Source organism: Netta rufina, assembly GCF_964035555.1.
Source record: "Netta rufina genome assembly, chromosome: 3".
In the NCBI taxonomy this organism is placed as follows: domain Eukaryota; kingdom Metazoa; phylum Chordata; class Aves; order Anseriformes; family Anatidae; genus Netta; species Netta rufina.
The window spans coordinates 102,733,485-102,754,205 of NC_140125.1; the positions used below are offsets into that span (position 1 = coordinate 102,733,485).

General features: G+C 36.7%; 1 protein-coding gene across 2 annotated transcripts in view; it reads right to left on the reverse strand.

Annotated features, from left to right (window-relative positions):
• EIPR1 (EARP complex and GARP complex interacting protein 1) overlaps nucleotides 1-20,721 on the reverse strand; it is a 100,377-nt gene that overhangs the window by 24,187 nt on the left and 55,469 nt on the right. The window contains exons 7-9 of one of the 2 annotated variants that reach the window (XM_084284330.1): nucleotides 16,551-16,718; nucleotides 15,096-15,263; nucleotides 3,672-3,891 (exon numbers count right to left, since the gene is read on the reverse strand). In XM_084284330.1, coding sequence (XP_084140456.1) covers nucleotides 3,717-3,891; nucleotides 15,096-15,263; nucleotides 16,551-16,718 — 511 coding nt within the window. In that variant the 3' untranslated portion in view covers nucleotides 3,672-3,716. Of the gene's footprint in view, nucleotides 1-1,362; nucleotides 3,892-15,095; nucleotides 15,264-16,550; nucleotides 16,719-20,721 lie in introns of those variants that run through there. The other variant, XM_084284329.1, reaches the window with a different exon arrangement.

Sequence of the window (20,721 nt, forward strand, 5' to 3'; positions counted from 1 at the left end):
CAAAGCAAACAATTATGAGAGAAATATGCAGAGGTTGTATCAGACCCAGAGAATACATTATTATAGAAAAAAATAATAATTTTATTTATTGGCAAATAGCACATTCAGGGAAGCAAGCAAAGCCTGGGCAAGCACATAGATTCTTTTCCAGTATTCTTTACAGTGTCCAGCAATTTATGGTTCAAAAGGATTTTCTGAGCTGGAGATCTTACCTTTATTTTTAACAGACTTTAGTGGATTCATCTTTCAACTGGTCCAGTTACTTTCAAGTCACATGAACTGTAGCATTAATGAGATTTTTTTTTTCCTGGACAGGAGTGGGGATAGGGGGTGGTGTTAAAGAGGAGTGCCAGAGCTCAACTGCACGCTTGTGAAGACCACCTCATTTTGTATACCTTAAGCCACCACCTGCAGATTCCATTTAATAATCTCTAGTTCTGGTATCAGAAAAGGCAGAGAACAATCATTCCCTATTCATTCTCTCTCCTGTGCCACTTGTGATTGCATGGACTTTTATCATTCCCTCTCAACCACCTGCCTTTCAGCCTATTTAGTTATCCTTACACAGGTGTTGCATGCTATTCATCATTCCTGTCATCGTTCTGTGAAACCTTTCCCTGTTTCACTGTGTCCCTTTTGAGATGGAAGAAACCAGAACTACACACAGTATTCTGGATGTCTGTGAACCACTGATTTTTAAATATATATTATGCAATGGGTTAACAATGCCTTATTTCTTCTCTACTTGCTTTCTACTAATTCCCAAGACTTGGTTAGATTTTTTCCTACATCAAAATGATGTTTTTCTTTTTAAAGATCTATTATAACCCCCAAAATCTTATTTCCAAGCTGTAACAGCAGTAACTGGGCACTACCAATGCATACATGTAAGATCAGTTTTCTCCCATATCTATTGCTTCACATTTTCTGCACAGAATTTCATTTTATCATCCAGATACTCCATGATGTAAAGCCCCTCCATAATTCTTCAGTCAGTCAACTTTACTACACTGAATATCACCTAGAAACTTTGCCATATCTCTGTGCAGCCCTGTTTCCACAAAGGTCACACATATACTGCAAAGCACAGGCCTGGGTAGAGATCCCAGACTTCACTGGTAATTTCTTTTAGTTATGAAATGTGATGATTTATTCCTGTATTCTATTTCCTATCTTTTAACCAGTTATTTAACCCTCTGAGGACCCCTCCTCTCATCTTACAGCAGCTTGCTTTCTCTAACAGCCTGAGATGGGACCTTGTCAAAAGCCTTCCCTTTCTGAAGGTCATTTTCGTGTTGCTGTGAGGGCTGTGCACGTAACTCAGATGCAGCTTTAGAGATAGCTGAAAATGATTAATACTTGACCCTTCCTGCACTCTTGATTCTACTGTAACTCATTTCATTCAAATTTGACCTGCTACTCCTTCCCTTCCCAGTGTTCACCACCCTTTTATTCCCTGTTAGTGATAATACATGCATTTGACCAAACTAAACCAAAAGAAAGTATTTTTTGTTATTATTTGTTCGCAGCTAGAGCTTTTGAGCTCTTGTAAGCTCACAATATTAAAGGAGATGCTGCTACATCAAAATTAGTCTGAAATCTGTCCCACATTTTATTATCTGTTAAGATCAAACCAAATCCTACATATGGTTACGTAATTCCCTCTCACCTTCATACTACAAGCCACATATATTAAGAGACAATAAAATTTCATTAGACCTTTATTCATAATGCGAATAAAGTTAAGAGTTTTGCCGCATACTGAAGAAATTCCACAGGGCTTTTCTTTTGTGGGGAAAAAAAGCCACAAGGTTTTGTGTCTCAAGATTAAGAAGTCCACAAAAAGCTGTAGCCCAGCCACGATTTTGATATTCAGACAAATGAAGCGCTATTGATTTGGAAATATAATTTTTTTTCTTACAGTATACATGTGAATAACTCACGCCTAATTACAGATTTAGACAGTTTCAAATAGCACAAGTTTAAAATCCTAACACAGAAAAGCAGACCACCAGAATCTCCAATGAAGCATTCACTCTGGAGCAGACAGGCATCATTGTAACACAAACAATAATACAGATGATTTAATTAAATTAATTCCCTCTTACGAATTCTTCCAAACAAGCTTTTTTAAAAGATGAATTCTATTCCTGGCTTGTTATCTTTTCTGGACATTTCGGTCTACAGCAGTCAGTGATGCTCTCAAAGCGTGTTCTCATAGCAGCAGCTGTGCATACACAACAAATCACATTTGGACATATTTCGATCCAGACAGCGGATAAGGACAAGCAGAGGTGAGAAGCAGGCTGTCCCTCAACAGTAACTATAGCAACTGCAGGAAGCACAGGAAGAGGCTGGTATTGATCTTTCCATCCCATGTCCTTGCATTTCTTCTTCAGAGTGGTCTTACACAATGCCACCACAACCAATGCCATTTCATATACCCAAGTTCTCAAGACAATAGGAAATAATAGTGATGGAAAGACAACAGAATAATTACTGTTGTGTTTAGTTTAAGTACACAAAGAACAGGAGGCAGAATTTTCATTGTAACAGCAAGCTGGGAGTGTGGGGAGGTGTCAATATGTGCAGGAATATTTTACCATACCTTCCATCTATATTTCAAGTTTTCTGTGTATTCTTCTGCAGGGCAGCATCTGTCTGTTCTCAGCATTTGTGACAAGCATTTGTCACCAATGCCTACGTCATGTATTGCAAAGAGTAAGATATAGCAAAGGATGTTTTGTGCTTACTTGAATGCCTGCTAAATTATACTGGAGAATGGCGCAGAGACAGAAGGATGAGAGAGAGAGATTACTTACAAGTATTAAAGAGATTTTCCAAGTTAACAACGGTGTAGCTCCAGAGTCCCTCAATATATACTACAAAACGACTAAGTTCTATGAACATGGTATAAACACATTACATGAGAATATAAGATGTTTTGGTAAAGATGGATGTTATTTGTAACAGCAATACGTGGCACAAAAGTGGATTTTATCCACAAATAATAAGATGATACTTTGTTGATACTATTATAAGGCGTGAAAAGGTACACCTACTATAAAGTAAGAAAAATGTACTTCGATGGTTTCATCGTCACAATTAATATTTCTTCTTAGGATATTATATTAGTATTTCTTCTTAGGATACTCCAGAAGAAGAGCAAGGAGAACAAGAGTAAAACTGTTTAAAATACTAAACTGAATTAAGAAAACCTTTCAGATCATTCTCAACTGTATTTTATAGTAATTGAAGAAGGAGCTAGAACAGTTAGCAGAATGAAATACTAGCTAAGAACAGAAGCCTGCTTATATCAGAAAGATATGATACTATTCTTGTAGACAAGTAGATCGCTTCTAGTACATGCACCCTACATTGTCCCAGTCTTATACAGGTATAACTCCTCTGTAGTGTACTACATCTGCATAAAGCTGAAGTAATAAAGCAGTAGTATGGAAAGGACCCGATATCTCCAGAAACTGCAATTCCCAATCTCAGTGATTATAAATCAGAGACCATTAGCTAGCACAGGCTTTTCTAATGTATGCATCATATTTTTCCAAGGCAAATACAAAAGACAGAAGTGTCTACATTAATACAGATTTTCTCAACAATATTTGTTTAATAAAAATCAAAATAGATCCTGAAAAAAATAATTAAATACCTACCAGTTGTGTACATCAAGATAACAACTCCATCATAATCCAAACAAATTATAACAGTATGTGATATTTAAGAGCTCTTGGAACCCTGTTAATAACAAGTCTTCCATCATAACTTAAAGAGGCAAATAGCCATGGGTCTGCTGAGGACCATTCAACTGCATATACGCTATCTTCATGTTCTTCATAGGTAGCTATTACACTGTCCTGAAGGGGCTCTTTAATCCTAAAATTAAAAAAAAAAAAAAAAAAAAAAAGAACAGAAAGTAAGGATCCATGAACAGATTTCATTTTAAAGTGTCACTAACATCTAGAGTGCAAGCTCCCATTTAAAGTCTACAAATGCAATAGCATGGTCTGAAGAAGAATCACTGCACCTGCTATCTGTGTGTACTTATTTTTCAGATAACACAGCAGAATCAAGTGAGTATAAAGACCCCATTTGCAGGGACTAAAGCATCCTTAATTCTCAACCTCAGTGCGGTTACCTATCTCTTAGAACCTCCACTGAGCATTTCTCTCCTCCTCTCCCTCTCATTATACTACAGACATTTGAACATCTACATGTATTTTATCAACAACTTTTCTCTCACTATGGTCCACCCTCTTTGTTGTTAACTGAATTCTATTAACTGAATTTACTGGATATATAATCTCATTACGTGGAAGTAGGCAGGTAAGAAGTTTTAGTCATTAACAGTGCAGTTTCTCCTGTGCTACACTCCTGGACCCATCCAGAATAGGGGAAAGGAGATAGAGGAATGCCTCCAAACACTTTCATTTCTCTCTCCCATTCCTTGTGTTATATCAACATCAGATCTACAATAAAACCTAGATTCTGATTATTATTATATACTTCACCTCTTACTACAATACCCAAGTTCTTGGTCACCTACATCACCACAAGACAAAAATTGATTCTGTTTTGCATTACAAGTATTTAAAAGCAGATTCAGGCTAGTCTTTAAATTCCAAACCACCTCTAAGAGTCACTTATTGTGCTCTGACAGGGTAAAACAGCCTTTCTTTGCCCCCAGCTCACATAGCAAATCCCTCCTTTAAGAGGAGCACTGCAATACATTATTCTGTAGCTTCAGGGTGAGTTTGCAGAGGATGACCTTAGAGCTCTCTTCAGAGAATCGTAGAATGGTTGAAGATCACCTAGTTCCACTTTAAAGATCCCCTAGTTTCCATCCCCTACCATGGGTGGGGATGCCACCCACTAGACCAGGTTGTCCAGTGCCCCATCCAGCCTGGCCTTGAACACCTCCAGGGATGGGGCATCCTCAGCATCTCTGGGCAACCTGTTCCAGTGCCTCACCACCCTCATATTAAGCAATTTCCTCCAAACATCTAATCTAAATCTCTCATCTTTTAACTTAAAACTGTTCCCCCTCATCCTATCACTATCTGTTCATGTAAAATGTCACACTACCCTCATCATAGAGGATCACCCATGTCTGCATAGCAGTAATCAGCCAGCCTTTTAGAAGCATCCCCCTACCTCAACCAAAAAGGTGGGAGACACATGGTCTGATTTTCTGGATGGTCCTTTGGGGACCCAGGAGTTGGATTTGGTGATCCTTGATGGGCCAACAGAATCACAGAATGGCTGAGGTTGGAAGGGACCTCTGGAGATCACCTAGTCTAACCCCCCTGCTGAGCAGGATCACCAAGAGCACATTGCACAGGATGGCATCCAGGCAGGTTTTGAGATCTCCGGAGAAGGAGACTCCAAAACCTTTCTGGGCAACCTGTTCCAGTGCTCTGTCACCCTCACAGTAAAGAAATTTGTGATATTCTATGATTCAAAACAGACCTCTGTTAGGGCTGCAGTCTTCCCAACAGAAAGCAAAAGACAGAGAGCCTCGTCAACGTCACTCAATCATTTAAACAGATACTGTTACTACAGAAATGAAGTGTTGTTATTGGCAGTCTTTGCCCTTTACTGCTTCTCTCTGAAAGCACACATCCCTACAATCACAAAGCACACACAGCATTACATCTAAATTGCTTGCAGGATATCACTGGCCCACCTAGCCAGCCTAAACAGCTGTGAATCTCACATCATGATTAAAATTCAATTGAATTTAATGAATAAACCAAAAGCAGCCTGATAGCTTCAGATATTTAGTTTCAAGGACTATTATCATTTACTTATGTTACATTTAAGGCCAACTAACAAAAAGGGTCATAGCACAAACAACATACAGCCTCTGGTTAATTGCAGAGAGCAGAAATGTTTTGCAGTTCTCCCAAATACGTACTTTGCTACAAACCATCTAACAGCAGAGAGCTAATAAACATGCATATACAGACACTTCATCTCCTGCAACATGTTTTTCTAACTTCCTGTTAACTGACATGCCTGGTTAAGTGAAAGTTGGTCATGTCCCCAGACAGCAATGTGCTTCATGCAGTGCTCACCCACTTATCCAGAACTCCATTATTCTGAAGGTTTCAAATGTCTCTCTGGAAAAGCAGGGGAGTAATGCATGGTGCACATTGCTGTCAGGGGACATGACCGACTTTCACTTAACCAGGAGTCGCAGTTAACCAAAGGTTGGATAAACAAGGACAAATAAGCCTCTAACTTACACTGTTCTCTGTATGCTCCAAGTTGTTTCAGTCTTTCACTTAAATAATACAGTTCATCTAATTTAATTTACAGAATTCAGAGGGGAATAATGAGCGCTCAAAAAAAGAAAACCCTAGTACTAGATGAACCGCTGTTTGGTATTTCCATTTATAACTACAATTTTTAACTGTCTTATTGTTGTTTATGCACTTCCATACTCAAGAAGAAGTTTCTCTTGACTCTTCAGATCACGAGGTGGTTTTTTTGTATGTGTATTCAGTCATTGTTTTTAAATGGGTTAGCTCTATAACAATGTTTTTATAGACTACTTGTTCACAAGATTGGCATGATCTTGAAACCCAGAATATCTCTGATTGATAATCAGAGAAAATCCTTATGAAAGTAATCCCTTGGTGTAAAAGAGCTAGATACTACAGAAGATGCATAGATGGAAAAAAAAATCTCAGAATGACATGTGTCTCAGGAACAATGCAAAAGATCTGAAAAAAATGTACAGTTTTTTCAAACAGGTATCCTTTACAAACATTATGAATGAAAAAAAGTTAAGATCTTTAATTATACAATGGGTAAGTAACACAAAAGTATTCTGTAAAGGGTAATAAAGAACAGAATATTTTGTGTATCTGAAAAATTGTCCAAAACCAGAAGGCACAAGGTGGCTTGTGTTTTGTGTTTTTGTTGTTGTTGTTGTTTGTTTGTTTGTTTTTGTTTTTTCCCTTCCTCTCTTGGAGATTGATCACTTTACCCCACACTCAGAGACATCCAAGAAAACACCACAGAATCATCTACATTGTGGCTATGTGAGCACTTTTTTTGGTATATTCAGCCTGGTCTTGGATTACAATTTTCGACTCTGCATAAATGTAGGAGACTTAAAAGAAATTTACTTTGAGTCCCAGGGCTAAAATTATTTACTTTTGATGATTTTTTACACAGCTTTTAGATATTTTTAAAAAATCTATTCAAGAATCAGCTCAGGCTCTCCTAATCTCCTGGATATTAAATACAATTTGGTTAATGCAATATATATCCTTAGCAGCTATGAAATTGATATTTATTTAACCACAGTAACAAGCACTTTTAAAAATATATTTATAAACAAGAATCTGATAAAATAATCTAAAAAATATATTGACCACAGGAAATACCAGTGAGACATATGCATATACCATATGCATACCAGTGAGACTTACAAGACAACTTATCTTAGGACATCAGTTTTCTCATTTGATATTTTAATTACCTTTGTTTTTGTTTTTAACCAGTTGCTACAATTTTATTTCTCCTTCACATACCACAATTTCAAAGTGTAACACAATAGAACTGAGTGTATTTTTTCTAATATTATATTTAATGTAGCAATAATTAAAAATACTAATACTGTTCTGTCATGTGATTTATTCTCATCTCAAAAAAACTTCTATTCTTTAAGTACTGACTGTTAATGAAAATTCACAGGTTATTTACCTTCTTGGTTCACGTGCATAACACCAGAGACAGAAGAGGAGGGCATTCAAATTGGACTGGTTATCAGGATAAAAAGAGTGGGTCTTTAGCATGTTTTGGAACAGGATGGGTCATTCAATTTCTTCCCAGTTAAGTTCAGAAACAGGAAGATTACCTGTACGTTGTGAGTGAATATGAGGTAAGCTTTCCTCCATACTACTTTAATATGTATAACTCAGGTTGTTGCCAAAACAGAGATTTCTGTTTTTACATAAAACTTGCTGTTTATAGGTGTGAAAATGCAGTCATGTTATAGCTAGATAAGTGTACTGAAGGTGTAGGTGGCTTGGCCTATTGATTCCTAGATAGAGAAGTCTGACTAGAACTTCATTTGATGAGCATCCTTGGTAATCACTTGTTACACCTGGCAAGCTTGGTAAACTAATTTTCTTCCTTGTCCAAAAATCTCCTTGCCCCTTAAAACATTCCTTGAGTTTCAGGTTTTCCTGTAGTAGTGTAAAGTTTTTTTTTTTTTCTGAGAAGATTTAAGTACCATTTTCTTCTACAAATATATATATATGTATGTTTTTATATATGTTCTTGCACTGCGTCAATTGACAAGGCACCAAACACTTATGTCATCAAGTATTCATATTAAGAAATGTGTAATCTCTACCTACATCCTGCATAAATTTAAGACCTGTGCCAGACAGAGCTGAAACAGGACTTCTTTCTCTTTGTAGTCTTATTCGTATTGCACGACCCCTACCAGCTTCTCCTACAAAAGGAGGAGAGCTTTCATTTTACTAGATAACATTGAGGTTAATTGTGTTACTGACTTGAGAGAGAAGCCTGTTAAGCTTTGGATAATTGTTTTCATGTAGAGAGCTGTTATTTCCAATTACTGCTCATGCTAACAACCACTTAAGTTTGCAGTGCTAGAGATTCTGTTTTGTCACCACAGTGTTTAATAAAATATGTTTTTCAGAGTCACCAAAAATCATTAATTCCTTATCACAGTCAAAGTTAAATCCTCTTTAATGTAAAAATTGCTGTGAAACAGATGTGATTCAATAGAGCAGCAACACGTACTGCAGCCTCCAAATGAATCCTGAAGACTAAATGCACATCACTGGACTCTAAAACAAGCCCAGCAGATGCCCTTTTCCCTTTAACTGCAGGGCAGAACTTTGCAACTCTAAGAGTGTTTCTGGTAAGCTCAGACAACACACTAGTTCATTTTTTACCCTGTTAAGGAAGACAGAATTCAAGGCTTTTTATACTGGAATGCAATTTCCATGTATATTAATTAGCCGTTCATTCTATTGTAAGCCTTATTTTCTTACACAACACACAGCCTTCTGAACTGCTTCTATATGAAAAAAACATTAAATAATGCTTATTTGTAATATATTGGGTTTCATAGTTGCCCTACTATGAAATATTAATTCTCATCAGCAGATATACTCTCAATTTAAGAAAGAAATAGCAGAGATTTATTCTTTTTTTAATTCAAATAATCTAGAAGCTGGAAATTGCTGATGCACTAGATTTGGCCCAGCTTCCTTACACATCCTACCAAGTGAAGTACCAAAGACTGGCATTCCCCAGAACAGCAAATGTTTAAGCTGTTTTAATCTTTTTTTTTTTTTTTGTTAGTCCTATAGCATGATTCTACTCTTGATTTTCTAGATTAGAATCTCTAAATTCTAGATTTGAGTCATAAAAATCACAAGCAAATTATCTTCACCATTAACACCATTGGCAGCTCTATGAAAACAGCTGAAAGCCATCCTTATGACTGTTTGACAAACATTTTTCAGAACAGTAATAATGACAAAGTTTGCTCTCCTGAATTCACAGATATGTATACAAAGGTGTTAGGGTAGATCACACAGTCCATATGCATTATGGTGAAATTATATGGTTTACTACTCAAAATGCCCCAAACCACCATCTCTATCACAACAGTAGAAGCCATCACCTCCTTTAGATGAAGTTTTGAACAAAATCTCTTTCCACAGAGAGGCCAGACACTATTTGCCCTCTGCTACATTCAAGTGGCTGAAGGTGTTCCTATACTTAAAACCTCATTAAAATTCCACTATTCCAATGAGTTACTCTCTACCAGGAGAGTATATACCAGCCTCTCAACTTAAAAGGCAAAATGGTGAGAAGTCCTCATACTAGATCTAGCTCTGTTCATAAATATATTTATTATTATTATTATTGACAATATGGCTAACATTTATAATGAAAAAGATAGTAACATAACACTTCTGGGAAAATACTAATAAATCTAGTTCCTAATGTCAATTTCTGGTATGATCTAAATTAGGTAACTAATAAGACAATAAGCTTTGAACCTAACTTGCAAAAATGTAGCATAAGGGAGAAGGCAGCCCATGGACCTGAATAATAGTTGTGCCAATGAAAGACGTCTGCCACAGTCACATCTTAAGTGATCAGGTAGCATGTAAATACCAGAGAGAGCTAAGGGAGAAAGTAGCACAGTCTGCAAAATCATAACTTAAATACGCCTTCCTTTCTAAGACTGATGTATTGACTCAGTTCCGTTGACCATAGGAGTGTTTTCATTGGTATGGATAACAAAAAGGGTTTTTTTGTTATTAATTTTCACCCCTTTAAAAATACTTATTCCATTATCAAATAAGCCTTGCAACAAAGTTCTGGCCATAGACAATATGAAGAATGGAAACACTTCTGAAGACATAGCCTATACGTTACTGTTGCCATGCCTAAGGTAGCAGATGGCCTTTTCATGCACTATATAATCATCATACCAAATAGAGTTCTACAGAGTTTAAAATTTAAACCTACAGAGCAAAGGAAACATGTTGCAATAACTACAGAAAAAGAATCCAGATTGATGAGTAAAGATGGCCACTGAACTGCAGAAGCCTGGTAGTTTTTGTTGTTCTGTTAGAAACGGCAGAGTAGAATTAGAATGAATGTCAGACTGATTTAATTAAACTGAACATAGACTCTTTTTAATGAAGATTTTGGATGACCAAACAGCAAATAAAAGATATAAGACAGTCACCTCCTCCCTTTGGAGGAAGAGGGTTCTTAGTACTCTGCAGATGTCTAGAAGGGAACTGACAAGCACCTTAAGAAACTCTGGAATTAAGGCAAGCTCATTTTTGCAATACCAGACTGAAAAAAACATTAAATAAAAAAAAAGAAGGCTGAGGAGAAGCCAGCCTCCATCACACCCACAGGGGTTGAATGACCCCATGTTTCAGATGTTTTGTTCAGGACATGTTTCAAAAGAGACTCCGCTATGTTCCTACCCAGGTTTACATGCTAGCTTTGTTTTGGGGATTAAAACAAAATGCTCCCCAAATCCTTACTTCATCTATTTTTGTTTTGTACACTTCTTTCCACGTCTGGGTCAACATGCTAGAAATTAAGCTAGAAGAACAGTATTTCATTCCTTCTTCCTGTGCTAGCTTTTTGCCATATTTGAAAAGTGCATTAAATTATCCAGATCATGAAGTTGATCAGAATACACCATAGCAGTCCTCTAGCCACATGTCTGTGCCGCCTCCTCCCTGTGGATACTGTGATTCTCTTTTTACGAGCATCTGTTTTTGGCAGAGTGATGAAACTTTACCTTATTCAGTGCAAGGGCAAAACATAGTTGGCACATCCATCCTAGATACAAAATGTAGTGTATGCACAGCTAGCATGTTTTGGAACAATCAAAAAGACAGTCAGTGAGAAGAGGGAAAACTCAAGAATATGGCTGATGGCAAAAGACAATTCTAAAGAGAAATTGGAAGACTCCAAAGATGATTCAGAAAGCAGTAAAGGTCCCTAGACTGCAAACAGACAGGGGCTGGAAGCATACCCAGGGGAAGTATCATCTCCTTTTCCCATTTTTCTAATGTCTCCTTCTGGCCACAGAGACATGATACGGGCTAAGGAGACCTTTGATATGATGCAGCAAGGATGTTCTTCTGTTTTTATGACTGATGAGAGACAGCAACAGCAGAAAAAGCAGAAAAGAGACTGCAAACTAATTGCTCTGATCTGAATCAGCAGTTGAGAGGAAATGAAGGTCACTCGGTTGTGATCTGTGACAGAACCTCATACAATGTCCTAGTTACACCGCTTATGCAAGTATGCTCTGGTCTCCAAGATGGGAACACACGTCAAGGTAGTAACACATACATTGACAAACACCCGAAGGAGAAACCTCAAAGAGCAATTCCTTAATAAGAATAGATAACAGCAACTTTTTTGTTATGCTGCCTATTCATTCCTCAGTAAACCTATATTCCTCTCTTAAAAATACATATTTTTAAGTTTTGATCCTTAAAAAGTAGACATTTACTACAGAAAAGTTGGGAAAAATAAATGAATTGTGCACTCATGTAATTCTACATGTTGTCACAATGTGAGGTTATGCTAACATGTTACTTGCTTTTGTCTCCAGCCAAGAAATACATTAAAACATAGGAAGTTTACTCCAAATTATCTAAATATATTAAAAATTAACTTGAGTTTTAAAGTACTCAGAAGTCTCAGCTGCTTAGAATTGTAATACAAGTCAGTATCTTTAAAATATGTTGATTTTTGCTATGTAAAAAAAGCTTTGAAGATATAACTTGTATATACTCTTCATTTTTACATTTTTATATTTAACCCAAGGAGTATATTACAAGTTATTTTAGTTATAACAAAAAAATAGCATATGAAGAAACAGCCTTCTCCCTTCTTTCTCTTAAAAGAAGGTTGAAATGTCAAGTGGAAAGTTGGTTGCTCAGTCTGAAGTTGACTGACTGGAGATACTATTGTACAGACAACTTCCTCTTCCTGGTGTATTTCATGATATGCTTGAGAGAAAAATATATATATATATATTATATATATATATATATAAAAGTATAATATAATAATATTATATAATTATATAATATTATATAATAATATATATTTATATTTTTATTATATTATAAGTGTATATATAAGTATATATATAATGAGAATATATACATGTGTATGTGTATATGTATGTATATATGTATGTGTATATATATATATATATATATAAATAAATGAGATTTCTGTACTATTTAATAGGAATAGAATGAATACATGTTCCCCTAACAGGGTAAAAATGAACCTGGTAAGGATATAACAACTTGAAAGAAACACCTTCCTACTCCTCCAAACCTGTTTTACAGAAGACTCAGTACCCATAGAATGGTACAACAGGGTCTTCAAAAAGGTCTCCAGGTGGGAAAAAGGTACTAAAGCCTAAATATTTGGCAGTAGTCATTGACTAACAAGAAGTATTCCCAACAGCTGTTATGCCCTGTTTCATTACTGCACTCAGAGCTAAAACAGACATTCATCTGGCAACAGTTAAGGCTGATGAGTACCTTGCAAATGTCCTTCCAGCTCAACTCATAACAAGGAGAGAAAGCAGAAGGACACAACTCTTACAGTATCAAGTGAATGTTACAAAGGCTATTGTGCTTTCACAGATTTTATAGAGAACAGGTTCGCAGCTGAAAAGCACATATTTAGAGTTCTTTATAAATAAGGGATTATTTAGTCATTATTGATGGTACTCTTGCAGCCTCTGAGAACAGGTAAGGGTTCTGCATCATCACTATACAAGTCATTTACATGTATGATGTGGTTTACATCCATCTCATAGAAAAGATGCTGTATTTGTTGTATTACTTTTGCATATTATTGGTTCCAAGAATTCCTGTTCTAGAAACAACACTTGTATTTTAATGAGATAAACAACGTCTACAAGCAACACAAATTCAGAACAACTCTGGGTAACCTACTATAATGCATCTGTCAAGAACACTATTTACTTGCAATTCTTTTTTATATCAATGCATTTACATCATATTCCCTTAAGATTCTGTAACCTCTTTCTTGCTTCCACTAATGCTACTTATATTCCATTCAGAACAAAATAATTCCCAAGCAAATGGTACCCCACCAAAAGGTACATATTTGTAGTCATGTATTATAGTCACATTCTAGATAAGTATGTACTGTTGATGTGAGCAACTTCCTACACACCTAAATTGATACCTTTATTCTCAAGGTACTTACATCACCAACTGATTCTAGAGACATTTAGTATTTATCACATTATCCATTCCTATCCATTTAATAAAAGAAGAGTTTCCAGGTTCTCTTTATATGAAGCCAAAATGTCAAAACTAGTTGGAGCAAAATTATGTCTTCATTAACAAAAGTGCCAGAGCAACCTTAAAAGTGCAACTACAGACATAATCTAAACTTAGAATTTTAAGTGAAACACCTGAAGAACACAGCTGAGTAACTGAGGGGTCCTTTTGCAACTCCTCCTTATTCCTCATCCCATCTGACCATTCCTCATTTAAAAAATTGCTTCAGGAGGTAATCTGCCTATTTCATTGCAGACACTTCTGCATATTAAAATAAATCAGCCAACTTAAAACACTTGCAAGCAGCGAGCACATCTATATGCACAGTTGCAAAGAACAGAAGAATACAGACTAAAGCCAATTGGCCTCAAAATATTTTACATCAGTTTCAGTACCATTACCCTTGTTTTGCAAAGTAAGAATCTGATGAAGATCACCATGTGTGCTGGTAGTAAAATTAGAAAGCATCATTCCATGCTAGATCTACAGAGCTCCCTCTATATATTCATACAGAAGAGGAAAACTAACATCATATATTGCATAAGGAAAAGATTAATATGATTTTTGCATTTCAATTAACTCTTTATACAAAAAAGCCCCACTCTCCAAAATACACATGCAAAATATGTGACTCCCCACACCCAAGTGGAAAAGTGTTTACAAATGTTTGCAATGGCATGTATTATTCTCTACCAGCAGAGCTGAAAACAAATTTATCTTTTGCTTGATGGAGGTCTATAAAATACTGGTTTCTAGAGCAGTCAAGATTCTTTAAGCATGAAATTTACAAGACCTAATGTATTTGTACTTTTCTTCTGACTGTACAGAAGACCACCACTATACTGGTTTCCTAACACAGACACAAGAAAAAAAAAAGCAGATTTTCAACTCTCATTTAACACAGATTATTGTATGTGTTTTATTTGATCCAGAGCTCCCTTAAGATGATTTTTTCACTCATCCAGCTGACTTCAGGACCAGTTCTTAGTATCACCATCCCCCTTTCTACCAGTGAAAATACCATGATTGTGCCAATTCAGAGTGGACTGCACCCAAGAATGAGAAAAGAAGAACAAAGGAGGAAGTACTTACCTGAAAGGCCTGTATACAAAAATCCTAGTCAGCAAAGAATAGCAAGTTAACCATTAAAATGAAAAGACAAACAATAAGCATCTACATGAAACCCAGGAAACTTCATACTTCTCTTCTTGATGCTGGTCCTCTTGATCACTCAGTTCATCATCATCTACCATATGCCCAAATGGTTCAGAAGAAATTGATACCATATTAGACAGTATAACTCTGCTATCACTGCTTCCTGTAAGGATCAGCTGATCATGGGAATGATTGTATCTGACATTCCAGACCCTAAAAAAAAAAAAAAAAAAAAAAGAACATCCTATTCTTGATTGGTTGAGAGTGTATCAACATTGCTTAGAAGACTTCATTTTTAAGAATAGAATTAAAAATTGATCTTTGATTTGAATGAGGTAAGTATGCATAGAAGTGAAATGCCTCATTCCAAAGACGACTTTTTGCTTTGTTCGTTTGGCTTTTAAGCTTCCATGTCATTCGTTTTCTAGGTTTATCTTTAAAATTCAAATACATTTTGAGAAAAAAAAATCCCAAACCCAAAAGATACCATTCAGTGATACAATTCCTTGAAGGTACATGCCAGTTCATTGTTTAATAAGTCAGATAAATATTTAAGTTCTAAAAATAAAAACATCCCCAAAGCAAAATACAGATTAGAAGTGATCTTTTAAATAAAAATCTCAAACATTCTAACAGTGAAATTTAAAATAGACCCTAAAACAAAAGAAGGATTTTTTTTTTCAACTTCAGCATTGTACATATCAAGTTAATACTAAATGTCTTAGGGTTCTTTTTGTATTATTTTCCTTTTAATCTTCTCGAGGAAAAAAAAAAAAAAAAAACATAACTGCTGTTTCTGTTAATTCACATCTTCATTCCCCTCAAAGCAGCTTCAGGGTCCAGATTTATTTTGCAAGAATTACTCCAACTGAAGTCTTGTAAAATATGAATTGTTCATCTTGTCTTAACCATAGAAGTCTACAAGTGTCAAACAAGATTCTCTCTTTTCTCCAGCCACAGGCCAGAGCAGTAGATAGAAGTTCTAAATATAACCTCAGAGGTGTTTTGTTTTGTTTTGTTGTTGGTTTTAAATCACTTGCTCTGGCTTAAGGGATGCCAATAACATAAAGTGAGGCTGCATTATTGCACATCTACCACTCTGCATTGGAAGAATAGATGGCAGCTGCTGTAACCAAAACAGCTCAGGGGCTTCTCTGCACATCAGGTGCAGCAGATTAGGCTCAAGTTGGGAAGGCACAGCTGTATCCCAGCTGGTCCCTACAAGCCAAGCTCTGTGTTGTGCTTCTCAAAGGTGTACCCTATCTCCCCAACGGTAACAACAGTTTCTTGCCAATTACACTAAAACATTGTCTAAACTCTTAATTTACAATCACATGAGGAACATTCACATGTTAAAACCTTTCCTCTGTGCAGAAAAATGATTATTCACAATAGCACAAACATAGTTAGTTTGCATTGTTCCTAAACAGTAAAATAATTAGCTGAATAAATTACATAAGCCATCCACCCACAACACAGCATGCAGATAATTTGTTCTACCAGTGGGAATGCTCCTCTAGTGTCTTCACTGGTTCAGTGACATTTCTTGTGTCCCAGAATTTCACCTTGCAGTCATCTCCACAGCTAGCCAGGTAGTACTGTTTATTGGGATTAAAGTCGAGGTCTCGTACCAGCTGTCCATGTGCATTTTCTATGCAATATATCTGTCTGTAAAACACATTTAAAAAATTAAATGGTCTATAAAAAGCTAACTGCACTCCACTGACAAGAATCTGTTTCCCTGGAAACTTGCATAATCCCCTTAACACCCGCAGACCTTGAGTTCCCATTGCTAGTGCATAGTTTGGGGGAAATCCCAGCTGTTAACTGCAGTGACTCGTATAGATTTCTCAGCTTGCTTTGAAGTTTTCCTCATTACTTGTTTGTATTAGGATCATCTGGAGCTAAAAGCAAACATGAGATCCATATTATTCTAGCACCAGGTCTCTAGCAACTTTATAAAAATTCTGTGACTAAACCACATTATGTTCAGATAAGAGCTTCTCTAAGTATTTATACCAGTTCTGTATTTATGATATGCTCTCCGTGTAAAAACAAACAAACAAACAAAAAAAGCTGAGATGCAAGGGAGGCAATATGACCAAAAGATCTTTATTGTATTATTCTGAATTCACCTTCTTAAGCTCTGGCATTTAGCATTAACTCACCTTTGGCCTTCATAAAACTTTGCTGTGCTTATGTGCTTCACATGAACCACTTCAGAAAACAGTACTGCAGTAATGACAACTACCTAGCATGTCTATTCAAAGCACTCAAGCTACATCATTTTGCCTCACTACCTTCCCCCCTCTTAAATTTGCCTCTTTGTTTGTGCTGCTGCATCACAGGCTGGACATCAAGAAGAGGTTCTTCACAGAGGGGGTTGTTGTGCACTGGAACAGGCTCCCCAGGGACATAGTCACATCAACAAGCCTGTCAGAGTTTAAGAAGTGTTTGGACTGTGCTCTTAGTCACATAGTCTGAATTTTTGGGTAGACCAGTGTGGAGCCACTTGATGATCCTTATGGGTCCATTCCAACTTGGGATATTCTGTGATTCTATAATCAGTGGCTTTATTAAAAGGCTGTACCTGTTTCCATGGCCAGTGTCAAAGCCACCATACCAGGGTTCTGCTTAGATCTGAGTCTCCTACAATCTTCACAGTACTTGTACAGAGAGATTTGTTTTGCCTTTTATTTTTTAATGATGTTAATGTTTTCCTTTAGAAAATGAGGACTGACCAAAAGTTTGTATTTCCTGAGCCTTATATAGGTTCATCAAGATTAGATGAGTCTCTTGTTGTTAGTATCTAACTACTAATAAAAAGCAAAAAGTAGAATCATAGAATAATGGAGACCGGAAAAGATCTTCAACATCATCAAGTCCGACTGTCAACCTTAACTACCATGTCCCATAACTAAAATGTGTCCCTTAGCATCTTGTCCACACACCTCTTAACTACCTCCGGGAATGGGGACTCCACCACTTAACTGGGCAGCTCATTCAAATACTCAACCACCCTTGCTCCATCAATAAATTCTTCATAATCTCCAACCTAAACCTCCACTGGTGCAACCTGAGGCAGTTTCCTTACATCCTATGTAAGGAAATGTCATCCTATGTCACCTGAGAAGAGAGATCAACACCCTTCTTTACTTCAACCTCTTTTCAGGTAGTTGCAGAGTGATGTGTTGTCTCCTCAGCCTCCTCTTCTCCAGACTAAACAGCCCAGTTCCCCCTCAAATTCTGTTTTCTAGTCCCTTTACCGGCTTTGTTGCTTTTCTTTGCACTTTTCTTCTCAAGCAATTCAATGTCTTTCTCATAGTGAAGGACCCAAATCTGAACACAGTACTCCAGGTGTGGTCTCACCTGGAGTACAAGGTGAGACCATACAAGGGGACAAGTCACTTCTCCAGACCTGCTGGCCACGCCATTTCTGATGTAGGCCAGGATGCCGTTGACCTTCTTGGCACCTATCACACTTCTGGTTCATGTTCAGCTGGCTGTCTGGCAGCTTTCAGCCACTCCTCCCCAAGGCCTTAACACTACCTGGGGTTGTTATGACCCCAGTGCAGGACTTGGCGCTTACCCTCTTGAATGTCATGCGACTGGACTCAGCCCATCAATCCCGACCATCCAGATCCCCCTGCAAAGCCTTCAAGCCCTCAAGCAGATCCATATGAAGAGATTCAGAGTATATTATGCATAGACTAACCTCTTTCCTGACAACTACTGCAATCACTTGGGATAGAGGATATCACCTAGGTATCAAAACTCTTAAAGGTTGAGAAACTGAGGATATCGCTGAGGTATGCCTTCCTACCAGCTATTCTAGGGTCTGAATTTTATATTTTCTTTTCATTTCTTGGAACTTCATGGGAACTTTAAAAATCTCAAGTATGCTTGTAACAGTAAAACACTTTTTCCCCTCACTATTGCACTTGATTTTATTGCACTTCATTCTTGATTGCACTACTCATGCAATGTGTCAGGGTTTAAAAAGAAACGCCACTCTCTGACTACCCTACACATTCCGTTATGCTTACCACAAAAGCCTTTATACTAACTTAACTATTAGTCTGATCACTTGATTGATCTCTTTCCTTCCAAAATACAAATAGTCTCTTTCACTCTATCATCTTACCTTCAGCAATACAGCATATATTGAACTTCCCACTAACGCCTTAGATAAGTAGGATTACACCAGACTACATAAACATTTCTTCCAGCTGTTTGTGCCCCTTTCTCATATACTTTTTTTTTTTTTTTACAGTTTATCCTTGGACTCTGAATTTCCCTGATATAGTCTATAATTCTCTCTAAAAATCCATTCAGCCTAGTGTCTTACCTATCTGCTTCACAAAAGCTTCTCTGATTAAGTTTACTAATGACTGCTTCCTAGTCTAGTCTAACAGTCCTCCTGCCAATCTCTTGTTTTTTCCCATCCTTCTTTGCTACATTCCATACCACTTACTCTATCTTACAGCTATCCTACCTGCACTCTCACAGAGCTGGCTATTCTAACTACTTTAGAAGCTCCTTTCCTCTTTGCTGGTATAGCAAATGTTCTGACCTTTTGGTTTTTGCATCTTATACTGCCATGGTTTTTATATCCCTGACTTTAAACACCTACCTCTAGCCCAGCCAGTTCTTATCAAATATTCACATTATTCTAGACATATTACAATGTAACTGGAAATGAGACATTCCTGCGTGTATTTTTTCAAGTAAATTGCAAGAAGCTCTTTAGCATGGTGTAGTTCTCTTAAATTTGTTCAAGGACAATCTGAGATTTGATTAAAGTAATTAGAACTGCGGGGTTTGCTAACCAAACTACCCCTTCATTGCAGACCTTGTTAATATCTGGAGCATCTTTCACACAAGTTATTCAGAGAATTCACTTAATACAAGATTAGAAATGCAAAACATGAAGTAGACTTCACAGCATTACACAATATCTACTTAGAAATAAAGGGTTTTATCTTAGGGTCTGCATGCTATATGTTAGAAAAAGGTTTCTCCTTTGACCCTTCCTCTTTTCTATGCTTCATTTAAAAAACCTTCATAAATGAGCATATATAGATGTATATAAAGTTAGATTTTTATATATCCTTTCACAGGGCGAAGAATAGAACTTTCAAATACAACAGGTATACAAGTGACTTTTAACAATTGTATTTGTATTTTTAACTTTTGTTCATTAAATTAAACAAACCTGTTAGGCAGAAACACATAAGGCTGACAAACATGGGGATTTATTGCTATACCCCTGAGCTGGCAGGAACCATAGAACTAAATTTAAAGTCATCCCCCTTTAAGGCAACAAAAGTTATTACAAGACATCAGTCTTCTCGGTTTAGTGATAAATTACTATGTGCTAAGGGGATAAAGCGTATCTTAAAAAAGCTTGCACAGGCTTTAGTAGTCATGGCAACAGATGTGCACAACATCACTCCTTTGCTTATCAAAATCACAACTACGTGGGGGGGAACACCATATTAGGTAGACTCAAAGCTTTAATTAATTTGCTTATGATTTTGACAGATTCAGTAGTTTCATATAACTGGTATGCTAGAGTCTTACATATAGTATAATGTACTATTTGTTAAAATCAGAAAAGTGAAGTGAAGAGTGAACTTACCCTGTGAATTACCTTCAGAGATTAAAGTTA